The sequence below is a fragment of the Dreissena polymorpha genome, chromosome 1 (genome assembly GCF_020536995.1).
Source record: "Dreissena polymorpha isolate Duluth1 chromosome 1, UMN_Dpol_1.0, whole genome shotgun sequence".
NCBI lineage: Eukaryota > Metazoa > Mollusca > Bivalvia > Myida > Dreissenidae > Dreissena > Dreissena polymorpha.
Window position 1 is genome coordinate 84989379 of NC_068355.1, and position 14169 is coordinate 85003547.

Here is a 14169-nt window from a genome sequence, read left to right on the forward strand (position 1 = left end):
TGTAAAATTATAGAAACAATACTTTTGGTTAAAAAGTTATGTCAAGCCGTGCTATTTGTAAATCATAACGTCAAGTAGTCTTTGAGTAAGACCGCAGTCCGAAGGGCTTTCCATACAATTCCGTTTTACCGGCAGTTGACATAAGTGTTGAGAAACAATACGTTTTTTAGAAATGCAAAGGCCTCGCGTTCATAAAGTATAGAAAGCTTACAACCAAAAAGTATGTTTTCTAGACCGAGTTCGATAAGTTGTTTGATCGTTAAGCTTTCCATTTGAAACACTATTTGCTGCCTGCACAGAGAAGGAATCCGAGTTGTATTAGAGTACTCGGATATTTCATTGGACTATATACAATTCATCAATATACGGAAATCATGTTTTGCTGTCGTCAGCGAAGTAGGACCTTAAGCATGTATATCACAAACGGTTACGGTTGTAATTTCGTGTCTGATACTATTAAACCCAATACTGTACAAATGATAAGCGCCGATAAACAGAACAAAAAAACCTACAGAATTGCATCGTAAAAATGCTAAATACTAGTATTTGATTTCTACATTTCGACTCAGCATCAAGCTGTGTAAATATTAGTATTTGATTTCTACATTTCGACTCAGCATCAAGCTGTGTAAATATTAGTATTTGATTTCTACATTTCGACTCGGCATCAAGTTGTGAAAACTTTACAACCCACGCATACAAGAAGGTTTCCCGAGCATTGAATCAGTAGATGACAAATGCAGTTCATGCGATTTAATCGTGCGTAAACTTTACAACCCACGCATACAAGAAGGTTTCCCGAGCATTGAATCAGTAGATGACAAAATTAATGCAGTACATGCGATTTAATCGTGCCAATCTTCATCAACGCAGATGTCCCTAACGGCATATTTATCGAATCAGAAGGTATTAGCATTATGGTACTTCATTTGACAGGCAAACAATAAGGCAAGCAAAGCCATGGTTTTAAAGATAATTTAACTTATTCGGCATAGCGGTTTAACGTCACTTTTGACCTTAGATAACCTTCATGCACGATAGGTCCGAAATGAATAGACCTGAATAGTGCATTGGCTAATAATACAAAAATCACCGTAAACATTGGTAGTCTGGTTCCCAGACTAAAACATTGGATGCATATAATTTGTTCTTGAACTGAAATATGAATATATTGTAAATTACATGTATATTACAATAAATTAAAAACTGTCATGATACAAAACATCCTCTAAACATTACATCGAAACGTTTTTCCTTAGTTTACGAAGCAGTATAGCATTAATCACATGTCTCTACAATTAAAAGAATCTATTGTTTACATGCCGTAGCGGCCACACTAAACACTACAAAAACAGGCTAGATTGCACTTTACCGGTACTCAGTTGTTTACCACTATCGACAAAGCGGGGGTTTGGGGGCGGTAGCCCGCGATACTAAGGAAATATATAGGTGTTGGAAATATATTTGTCTTTGATTTATTATAATCCATATTTGCGTTTATTAGTGTAAATATGTTTCTTTGTACTTTGTTGTGTTCATTTTTTATATAAAGTTCTGTTTTTCTGCAAAAAATCATATCACTATGATGCTTGCAATATTGAGTCTTTTATGTTTACATTCTACTAACAACTGTACACATTATAACACATTATCTTTTATTTCATTCCAACATTATGTTCATAGTATTTCAGTGGCGCATATGTTTTCTTTTCCTATTGAAACTAATGTATTACTCTTTCCATTATGAAAACCTAGTCATTACAATACTTATTGACAATAAAACATACAATTTCACCTCTTCTTGTTCTTCATTTTTATTTGTTAATACATCAAAATATATTATCTTATTATCACTCACTACCTTTATTAAAATACATGGTCGTTTCATTCCATCTCCTTTCACTGGTCGAAAACATTACACCATCAACGCCGTATATCTTTTTGAAAGATATTTCTTGTTTTTAAATATAACCTTATGTAATTATGTGCGAAATAATGGTATACATGTATCGAATAACTATATCAAGTACAAATTTACATGACTAAACTGATAAACCATATTTATGTTTCTTTTGGTGCTATTGTCTTTTTGACTTTACGAGATTAAGATGTCAAGGTCACGTGCGTGTTTTTATGTAAAACCGGTTTGATATGCATATACGATAAATTCCCACAAAAAATCTAACGGGAAATGTATTAACTTTATGAAATCCCTTCAATATCGGGCTTATTGTGTTTTTATTATTTTTTAAGAAACCTTGTTTAAGACCTTTCTTATACTTAGATTCTTATACATTCTCTGTACTTATAAAGTAAACGTGTATGTTCATCAATTGAGAGTTCTGCAGGTTATACTGAATTTTGACAGACCATTATCTGACAAGCTGCCTCTTACTCTTTTATGTATGTTGACTTGGCAATGTGTATTAATGTGATTATAAGATTGGTGGTTTCGCCAAATAAATAACCTATGGACAGATTGATTACAAAAAAAAACGAAAGTTGTTCTCTCACCATTGAGAATTCCGATTACACGTAGTACTCATTTGCCGTTAAATTATAGACAATTACTTTTTTCTAAACCTACAGTCAAATTAAGTTTACTTCGTACATCTTTCATTGGAGGTACAATGCGGCTGGGTTCTAGTTCGCAGCGTAATTTAGCTCCGTGTAATCGGTATCCTACAATAAATAAGTGCAACTCCAGGAAGTGTTTATGTTGCAAGTTTTTAAATATGTCCTCTTTTATTCTTTCATCGGTTAATAACCGCAAATTTTCAGTTAATATTAAATCCGATGTCTCATGAAATTCTATGCATGTGGTTTATGTTATTACTTGAAATGTACCCTGTTGTGGTGCGCAATACGTTGGGCAGACGGGTAGATCACTTAAAACACGTTTTAGGGAACATTTTTTTTTAAATTAAAAATAACAATAAATTTTATAACTTCATTTACCAGCACTTTAATAAAACAGGTCATAGCGTAAAAAATATTTCAATTCAACCTGTAGAGCAACTTATTTTTAATAATAGTACTTCAAGTCAGTGCCAATTAAAAGCAAGGTGCATGTCAGAATTTGAATGGATTAAACGTTTGCAATCAGCTTACCCACTTGGATTAAATGATAATATTCTTAATGTTGGAACAATTTCTAAAAATAAATCGATTAATTCATTTTCTCTGTTTAGTAAACGTCTAAGAAATAAACGTTCACATGGCATTAGGAAAAATGGTAACTTAAGGCGTAAATTTAAACGTCTGCTTTCTTTAAATGATTGCTACACAGTATTACAAAATGGGGGTAAACATAAATTACTAAGTGCACTTTGCTCTCTTTCTGTTTCTACGTTGGCGCATATTGATAAGGAATGTAAACTTATTTTACTTCAATCTGACCCTCTATATGAATGTGCTTGTATTATTGAATCTTTCACTGACTACTATCTTAAACCTTTTATTGAAAATGTACTTAACAAAACTAGAAATCGTATCAAAATTGAGTTTTGTAACAAAGGTCTTGATTTAATTGACCTTCCTAAAATATTCAATGATAAAAATGTACGTCGGTTGATTCCCCCTTATTTCCGCAATACTGAATCACCATTTATTTGCTACAAATATAGTAAACCTGTAAGAAGTATCGTTTTTAATTATAATTCTATTTCCACAGATATAAATGTAATAAGAAATTGTCCTACATTCTGTGACTGTACTAGTTCTAAATATATATATGGTCCAGTTTGACATGTTATTACTGGGGACCTTAATTTCATTCAAAATAAAAACCTTAGAAATTTGTTACGCAGAGGCCCTAAGTACAGACTGCCTATTCCTGTTGATTTTGATGACTGCATTAAGAATATCGTAACATCCTTACATGAGTATTGCACTAAATGGTGCAGGAAGGAAAATGCTGAAATTTCTGCACTCAATGATTGGAAAACAAAAATATTTAGTATGGCCATGAATAAAATATGTTTTTATGATACACATCCTTTGGCCCTACCACATTCACCTAAATTTAATAAACAAAATCTCTGTAAATTGCTTGAAGACTTAAAATCTAAATTCGTCTTAGTTCCTGCTGATAAGGCTGCTAATAATGTTATCATAATATGACGAGTGTTTTATGTTCAAACTATTTCACAAGAACTTTCACAAACTACATCATATTGTGAGTACAATAAGCAACCTAATGAAATTATTACCGACCATATTGCCCAATGCATAAAGTTAAATGTAAAAAATTGCCATCACTTTACTGGATACCTAAATTACATAAGACGCCATATAAAAGTCGTTTTATCGCTAATTCAGTGTCTTGTACCACCAAACAATTATCAGTGTATCTTACATCTGCATTGAGTGCTATTAGATATCATATAGCTAAATTTTGTAATAAAGTTTATGAAAATAGTTATATTAACCTATTTTGGTCAATAAAAAACACCTTAGAAGTTATTGATAAAATTGAAAGAAAAAAAAAATATATATATATATATAAGGTGTCACAGGTAAGTACTTATGATTTTTCGACACTATATACAACGCTTCCTCACGCTTTAATAAAATCCAAACTTGTTTCTTTGATTGAAAAAACTTTTGCTAGAGAGAAGTGTTTGTATCTAGCTTTAAACACTAAAACAGCTTTTTTTACTAATCAAGTATTAGATAATTACATCATTTGGACTGGTCTTGACTTTTATGCAGCACTTACTTTTCTTTTGGATAACTTGTTTGTTGAATTTAATGGTAAAATATTTAAACAAATTATTGGCGTTCCTACAGGTACTAATTGTGCGCCACTTATAGCTGACCTTTTTTTATATTGTTATGAAAGCGAATTTATGTTAGAATTATCTAAAACTAAGCAAGTAGATTTGATTAATTGTTTTAACCTAACTAGTAGGTACATTGATGACATACTTAATTTAGATAATCCATTATTTGAACAATATATTCACAAAATCTACCCAAAAGAACTAGTCTTAAATAGATCGTGTATATCCAATACAGACGCTGCGTATTTAGACTTACATTCAACTATTAATAATAATTTGATCAAAACTAGTTTATACGACAAACGGGACGATTTTAACTTTGAAATTGTGAATTTTCCGTTTCTAGATGGCAACATCCCTAAAGGACCTTCTTATGGTATTTACATTTCGCAGTTGGTACGTTATGCCAGAGCATGTTCGTGTATTAAAGATTTTAATGATCGTAATCTAATATTAACTAAAAAATTGCTAAAACAAGGCTTTTTGTATCATAACCTAAGAAATAAATTTGCTAGATTTGACTCTAAGTATGGTGATTTAATTTCAAAATATAATGTTTCTTTAAAATGGCATTTAAATAATGGTTCCCCCATCCATCATTTTACGGAGATGTTTTGAAGCGTGTCCGCAAATTAACATATGTTAAACCAAATGTTCATATTAAACTTTTCAATTTAATTAACTTGTTTTTATCAAAAGGATACGATACTTATATACTTAAAAACACGTGTTTGATGGTTTTCGATTCACTATACCTTTCTTCCCTTAAAATTTAAAATCATTAGTGATATTATAGGCATTTTTCACTGTTGAATAAAATTGTGTCATTGTGTCGTATGAACAAATCTGCATGAATACTACATTATAGGCATTTTTCACTGTTGAATAAAATTGTGTCATTGTGTCTTATGAACAAATCTGCATGTAAACTACATTTGGACTCAAATCGTACATCAAATCATTTCTGTCTTCAGTTGTCAAAACACCTATATACTGTTTGATTCCAATAATGTCGCTTTAATGGAATTACCATTTTTATTCGTTTGCTTCTTATTATTAAATCACCTAAACTTGTTTTATTAGTAGCACAGCCCCATTAATATTTTTATTTAGTACTGCCCTTGAAATTTGTTCACGTCATTATGTCATTATGGATTTTTGTGACGTCATACGACCGACTTTCCCAGTTGTAATCTACATGCATAGGTCATTGGGTTTATAACGTTCCATTTTATTTATATTTTCTCTCTGATAGGCGTTTTTTGTTTGATTTAATTATTTTTAATTTTTTTAGCAGTCACATAAACAACCAAGCTATGTAATATGGAATTTTTACACCCATTATTGCTGCTTCTTCCTGTATTTGCGCGATGATTATCTGAGACATTAACTCCATGATTCTATATTCTCAAATCTTTTCTATAAAGAAGGAATGTAGTTGACAATTGTTAATAGTTTTATTTGATCGTTCGTCAAAAAGTTGTAATTCTGTTACTCTTGTATCTTCAATGCAATTGAGTAATTAAATAGTAATTAAATTGAATGCGTTTTAATTCCCTTTTATTATTGTTTAATTTGAGTTACAATGCTTTGACGTTAAATTTTATTTACACTTAAATGTATTATGAATATTGCTGGGCCAAGTATGAGGTTGAGCGCTCTATAACCAGGTTTAAACCCCCAAAGCTTTGCATTGACCGTTCCAAGGCGGTGACCCCAGCTTTATTCATATTTTGTGTTTATGTTGGTTCGTATTGTGCTGTATTGTGCTGTTTTGTACTGTTTGGGCAATCGGTCACTTGCCTTAAATAAAGGACCAACTAATTGTTTTAATGAAAATTCAATACTGCTCCAGCAGCTGGAGTTTCACTTCTTTATATTGGTCATGTATGGATTATTTACGTTAATCTTGAACCAGTTGTTGAAGGTTAAAAGTGTTCCCTGTTCATTCCCTGTGTGACAAAAAATGTATTACGCAAATAATATCTTGCGAGAAGTTTGCAATGAGATCAAACTTACAGTCGACGCTTCGTCAAAACCTGTTGGTGGGTAAGAAATACAAATTTAGCTCGTCACAGAAGCGTAGTAATACACACCAAGCCGGAATACATAGCAAGATGAATAATCATAAAATATAAATTCTAAGCTGGGCCTAAAGGCATAACGTTTGAAATGTTAACGTAGCAAAATGAAATCGGCACATGCACAACAAAGTATCACAAAGAAATTTGCATACAAGTTTAAATGGTGGACAAATGAGTACCTCGTCAGGGCACGTTTGTGTCAACGGAAGGACGTTGCAGACATAATATCTTATCTTCCCTGTGGGTATATTATAAGTGTTATCATAATTATGTTTTATTGCTTAAAACCGATGAAAATAGATACGAAACAACAACAAAACATATGAGCATCAATAAAGCAATGTTCAGCATCAATCATATAAAAACCTTAAGTCACATTGACATTGAGCTACTGCAGTAGGGTAGTTTGTCATCAATACATAAAAGGTTCAAACCAAGAGGAAATAACATCTATTCAAAAGCAGCAAATACGTGCGCAAAATAGTGTTTCTCGTATTACTGAAATTGCAGATGAATACAATATATCCAATAAAACTAATGTCATTCCCAACAACAAGCGTACTGACAAACAAAGTACTGCCTTACGACATTTCTAACATCTCATGTTTCTATTCGTTATATGGAAAGACAAATAAAACGATACAGATCAATGACAAACGATCTTTATGAATGTATTATAGGTGTTATAAACAACCAATATATAGATATCGCATATTCTTTAAACAAACAGCAACAAAAACTAACGATTAAAACAAAAATATTACACATACAAATACTGGTTTAACGGATATCACACTAGGGAAAAGTATATTAAAACACAGTGTGCCTCTAGCACAAGACATGTTTATAATGCTACCCATATAATCAATATAACTTATACTCTATAAGCCTAAAAGTGTCTGTGACCAAAACTAAAAACAATTAGCAGTAAATATCAGCTTAAAAGTGCGCAATTGTACTGAAGGGCTGATGGTTTTTTAAGTTAAATAATAATCATGTCATTTTAAATTATCTTTTTAGGTCACTTTTGTTCAGTACAAAATACTCATGTTAAAAGATGACTTTTTTCAAGTACCGTCATATAAACAAATATTAAAAACTTAAACTTTTTCTTAATACTTTTCTAAATTATAACAAACCAATATACTGCCTAAAATAATAATTGTATACATGTCTATGTAAGAAGAAATTGATCATCCTATACAGACTATATGTGTTACATTTCCTAGGGTTTACTGATTATTGTTTGTCCATATGTACATTTTTGTTTAGAAAAAATATATAAGAAAATAAAAACATAACGCATAAAAGATGTGTTTATATTATTTTATAAATATGCAATACAAAACAGACTGAATGGTGAAAACAATCCTTCAGAAAGTTATGTGTTTAAAAACACTTTTAAATAACAATGATAAGTATAAATGTAAGTATAAATGTAATAACACATTTTTTAGAAACATGAAAATAGTTATTGTTTGAAAAACAACAACAGATAAAACAAGTAAAAGATCATCAAAATTGTTAAGTTTTCAATATATAACAGTTTAAAAATTAATATTTTTTCTTAAAATATGTATGTGAAAAGTTACTAACATTTAACATTGTTTGAAAAATATTTTTGAAAACATGATTAAGTTGCAAATTAAATGTATTTGAATGAATAAACAAGAAGCAGTTTTCTAAATAATCAATTTTTTTGTTACAATATTCAGCAAAAGAATTTTCTATTAGGTGCTCAAACCATGATAGGTTTTTCACTTCCTATGAATTGGTATTCTGTGTTGTACATTTTGGGTGCTGTCATGACTGACTTAGTACCTGGGACTGAAACAAGAAAGTTACACAGGTTAGCATTAAAAAAGGTCAATAAAACCTATCCATAGTCAATTGCATTGATGTAAATTTAAGTTTTTGTAAATTCTGGAAAGAAAAAAAATACATGTCTGACACAACTATTTGTTAACATAAAATAAGTCATAATTTTACCTGGCAATGTAAATGGAGTATCAACAGGGCAGTACATGGCTTCCTTCATCTTCACATCAGATGGGCGAGTGAAGTTTTCAGTGAATTCAGATTTGAGACCAGAGTGGGGAACAGGGACCATAGCTTTTGGAGGCCGGGGAACTTTGGTGGCTGTCTTGAAGAATGTTGTGTCACGCATGGGCAATTGCTCCCTTGGCACAGATGTTTTTGGCAATGGACTAAACAGAAAATGTAAATCGAATTTTTAATTCCTAAAGATAATAAGTCATACTATTTATTGTTATTAATAAAAATTATTCACTTACAGACACACCATTAACAAACTTTTGTAAGACTTGGAGCCTTTTTTTCTACACAAAATTCAATTATTGATTTGTATCTTCTTATAAATTAATGCAGGTTTTAAGATAGTTTCTGAATTACTTTTTCTAAGATAATGATCATTTCATAAAAATAAAAGATAAAAAAAGATAAGAAATGTAAAAAGATTTATGACACACATTGATATGAAATATAATCATTTACAAATCTCTTGTACACTATAGATAAATAGCAACAGAAAATCAACATTGATACATTAACAAGAACAAGCGACCTTTGACCTTGAAGGATGACCTTGACCTTGACCTTTCACCACTCAAAATGTGCAGCTCCATGAGATACACATGCATGCCAAATATCAAGTTGCTAACTTCAATATTGCAAAAGTGTACATTAAAGCGATTTTGACCCATATATTTGACCTTTGACCTTGAAGGATGACCTTGACCTTTCACCACTCAAAATGTGCAGCTCCATGAGATACACATACATGCCAAATATGAAGTTGCTATCTTCAATATATCACAAGTTATGGAAAATGTTAAAGTTGGGGCAAACAAACAAAGAAACCGACAAACAAACCAACAGACAGGGCAAAAACAAGATGTCCCCCACTATAGTGGTGGGAGACATAAAAACATTATAATAAGTTGCTAGAGCAAAATGTTTTAGTGATAAAATACTCACTTGTCTTTTAAACCATGGCCCCAGGCCTTGGGATAATCTTCACATTGCCAATATGTAGCAGCATCCTTTTTGGGGTATTTCTTCAGCTCCTCAGGTTTGTATGCCCTGTGGTCCTTGTGTGTTGTTGATAGATATGGGTCGAGAAGTGCCAGAACACCTCGGTCTCTGACAAAGAATGGTTTCCCCTGCAGCTTTGGATTCTGGGTAGTAGCTTGTCCATACTGAAAAAACACCACGAATTGAATGACAAGATTGATTGATCAGGTTAATAACTGTGCATTCCATCTAATAATGATGGATTATTAAACAAAAATATCTGAGAGCAGTGTGTAATATTTTTATTTTGAAAATGCAATAAATAAGAACTTTTTCATTTAAATTGACACATTTAAAGGTATTGCTAAATTGCTTGCCTTACCACTACCACAGTATTTTATTCAGACCCTTTACAAAAATTTCATGATAACAGTTTACAAAACAATATATACAATGCAAACCTTGCTAGGTCCTTCCACGTGGTGATCATGAAGGTTAAAGTTCTTGGGCAGACCAAGACCAGCTGCATCATCAAAATGATACTTCTGTCGCACCCCAGGAGCACTGTTGAACTTATCATGTGTCTCTGAAGTCTGGTTCCCCATTGTTAGAGGTCGACGCCAGCCACCATTTGATAGCTGAAATAAAGAATCAAAACTTTAATGTTTAAATTTGAATCTACACAAGAAAACCGCTACACACAATGTGACATAAAAATAGAATTTGGAATTAGGCCAAATCTTGAATAAGATTAAAACTGGTACCTATTACATTATTAGTTAAAATGGACATGTACAAAGGCAAAAATAACACAACAAAATCATCATCAAGATCAGGCTTACATTTATGTTTGGTTGGTTTATTGTTGTGATTTACCTTCTCTGCCAAATCCTTAACATAGTCAACTTTCCAGTGGCCTGGTGCTTTCTTGTGTACGGGATTTGAGTACAGTAAACCTGGATATTTTTTATCATGGGCCTTCCCTGTGGTTGTTTCAAAATGCTGATCCATTGTTATCTGGTCTTGGTGTGCAAGCGGCGGTGGAACTGGTTCACCTATAGATTGCTGAATAATAAAACAATATATGCTGAATAATACACAAACTGATGAAAACTACAGGCTAAACAGACATAAAGAGTAAACTTGGCCAGAAATTTATGAATGGAGTGGGAATCCAAGAACATTACCACAGCTTTACAGTTCTTTGTGAATGCTCTGATCTTTTATGAAAATATGAACCAGATCTAAATTTAGTTGTGATTTGAAATGTTTTAATACAGTAAAAAATGAGAAATTCATTTACAATTTAAAATAGATAATAAAACTATTTACGTGGAAATGGGAACTAGGAAAGTAGTAGCCAGGGCGATACTGATGTCCAACTCCTGTTGACGTCTGATTCCAGTCCTGCCTGGGTTGATATTTAACTTCTTTAAATTCGGTCATTTTAGGATCTATCGTACTTAGGTTGGTTGTAAGATCACTTATTTATTTAATCACTGTTCAATTTGTTGACATGCTTTGCTAACCGTCACCGTATCCATGTAAACAACGGCGTAGACCCTATTTGTAAAGAGTTAGAACGGTAGATGACAAGAGTTATGTGTGTACCACAAATCGTTCTCTGTCTTGCGAGTTACCGAAAACTGTTCCACTACAAAATGGCCAAGGATGTGACCGTGCTTTTTGGATCACTTGAAGAATGCATAAAAAGCCTTCGTGACCACGAAATACAAACAAATACGAGGTATGCTGTTTTCTTCAGCAGCAAAGGCTTTGGCTAAAGAAGTACCGGTAGGTCACCAGCAGTCAAAATACATTATTAAAATGAAAAATGACTAGGGTTTGTTTAACCATGTGCGTTAAGTGCGTTTAAATCGGTGTGTAGATATACCGAAATCCTATTAATATTAATAATTTATCAAAATACTGCGGATATTAAGATAGAATATTGCATAATTCACTGAAAAAGCAGCAGTATAATTAATTCCCCCTACCAACCTTCCCCAGGACCCTACCCCCCACCCCAGCTTACCCCTTGGTTTCCAGATTGTTAAATGTACACCTATTGTGTTTGGTTTGACTTTTCAACAACAAATAATGACAAAAATATGCGTATAGGTATTATAAACAGGCATGGCAACTCGAGTGTTCTCGATGAAAATGGTCTTGTCCAGTGTTCCTCAATCTTTTGTCAATAGGCACATAGTGCGTTTTATACTTTGTTTTTATATAATACATTAACACAGGTTCTTTTTTCAAACTGTGTATTTTCGTCAATATTCCTTGTTGAAAAGTCAAACCAATCCCAATATGTGTACATTTAACAATCTGGAACCCTGGGATAAATGGGGGTGGCAGGTTGGGTCCGGGGAAAGTCAATATACTTCATTTATTCGCATGCAAAATGACAAGAGTAAGAATAAACACATGCTTTATTTGTATTTTAGGTCACCAGCCTTCAATATGCTTTATATATTCATATTAAAAATGACAAGAGTTTGAAGAAACATATATATCGTTTACTTTTTTTGTTATCGCCACTTATTTATTTACTCAAAACATTACTACTCTTAACTAAGGGTGTCACGTTTAAACGTTTGAACGGCCACGTTTCGTGTTTTGCTCAAAAACCTTTACAAAAACAGTTAACCTTTAAACGCCAGTCTATATCAATAAAATTCGTTTTAGTTAATTACGTTGTGACGTTTCAAAGCTTTTTAACAGCTGCCAGGGCCCTCGTTTGGCATTTTTTACTGCCGAATATCGGCGGCTTTCCAACATGAAAAAAGTATACTTTTTTCCCCTATTTCAGCTATAAATCCCCCCTCCCTTTTTTTTATTTAATGTTATACCTATGTTGCCTGCTGGTATGGTGCTACTAACTTTGATTAGTTGTTTATTTATATAAATCATATGAAAATATCGCAATTTTAAGTGCTCAATGGTTGGTGAAAAGATCTTCTAAAATTCCCATTTTCGCCCAAAACGACGCAAAATTCCCCCCTCTAAGGGCCCTGGCCCCAATCCCCCAAAGTGTAGAGAGGGCCCTCGTTGCTGAAAAAGACTCGTATTAAAAACTATTTGTATCCTGTGCTCCAGATGGCCCTTATTCATAATACCGTAAGCATAACAATACACCATGTACGGACTAGACCTCTTGAATATTTAACGCGCATCATCATGAAATTCCCGGCTTTTGCTGCATGAGAATGCCCCGAATCCTCTTGAACATTCAACGCGCGTTTGCCCAAGGAAATATTCACAACGTTTATTCATCGCCATTCATTTCTCGAGATATGGCGAACAATCTCGTGTAGGAACATTTTACTAAAATTTAAGTATGCATCTTTTGATATACATCGTGCTATAAGTAGAACGTTAAATAATTGAAAACTGGTTTACTCTTGTTTAAGGAATGTTGGTAAATAATTCACATTCGTGTCAAAATATTACGGCATGTAAGTAGACAAATTGTAACCCATTGGTTAGACAACGATGAGAACAGTTGGTTTTAGTATGACATCATGTGCGAATGGGATATGCACTAAATATAATATCGGGAAATAAGTACTTCTTTCAGTTTGAAGAAGTGATGGCACTGATGCGTGATGATTTTAAAACGGACATAGGGATACCCAGGGGTTTTTCAGCACTGTCTGCGCCTCCGGACAACGGAGGCACTCCCAAAGCAAACGGACCCGATCCCAAACTGAAATTATAAAAAAAAAACAATTTCCAAAAATTTTTTTTTAAAAATGAAGTGTCTTATAACTTGTGTGACTAACCAGTGTTTGTTTTGGTCAAAATATTTGCTATAAGGTTTTAACTGTTTAGTTCTTATCACAGAGTGTAACTGTAACTGAAAAACAAAACTGCAGTAATTCAATTAACGTTGAACATGCCCAATATTGCATCTGTTTACAAAAAGAAGACAAAATAACCAAATAAAAACAAATTTATTTGTTAAACCGAAATAAACTGAATTTTTTAAGCATGATTAATTCACATTTTTTTCCCAAATGAGCCGTTTCATCGAAGCAAAAATTCCCAAAATGACCAATTTTGTCAATAAAAAATTCCCAATTTGGTCAGACTCCTTTTCCCAAAATAGGCAGAAAAACCCCTGATACCGTTTAAACGGGAACGTTTCGTTTATTTCATTTCGTTTAAACGTTTAGAAAAATCTGTAAACGTGACACCCTTACTCTTAACTAGAACATCAGTTATAGACATAAACAAACCTTTTCATTAAGTAGGTACATATA

General features: G+C 32.6%; 1 protein-coding gene across 1 annotated transcript; it reads right to left on the reverse strand.

Moving 5' to 3' along the window:
* Positions 1-8289: 8289 nt before the first annotated feature.
* On the reverse strand, positions 8290-11452 carry LOC127838633 (uncharacterized). The gene is made up of 6 exons (XM_052366488.1): positions 11234-11452; positions 10778-10966; positions 10363-10539; positions 9866-10086; positions 8858-9075; positions 8290-8695 (listed from the first exon to the last, which is right to left on the reverse strand). The coding sequence occupies exons 1-6, from the start codon at positions 11345-11347 to the stop codon at positions 8607-8609; spliced, it is 1008 nt and encodes a 335-aa protein (XP_052222448.1). The 5' UTR covers positions 11348-11452; the 3' UTR covers positions 8290-8606.
* Between the last annotated feature and the right edge of the window lie 2717 nt (positions 11453-14169).

What these genes read in the sequence shown, in the direction of transcription:
- LOC127838633 (XM_052366488.1), bottom strand. Translation starts at nt 11,347, where the DNA reads ATGACCGAATTTAAAGAAGTTAAATATCAACCCAGGCAGGACTGGAAT. An exon ending in ACGTGGAAGGACCTAGCAAG is followed by an intron (nt 10,087 to 10,362) that starts GTTTGCATTGTA and finishes GTGTTTTTTCAG; the next exon opens with TATGGACAAGCTACTACCCA. An exon ending in GGCCATGGTTTAAAAGACAA is followed by an intron (nt 9,076 to 9,865) that starts GTGAGTATTTTA and finishes TTTTCTGTTTAG; the next exon opens with TCCATTGCCAAAAACATCTG.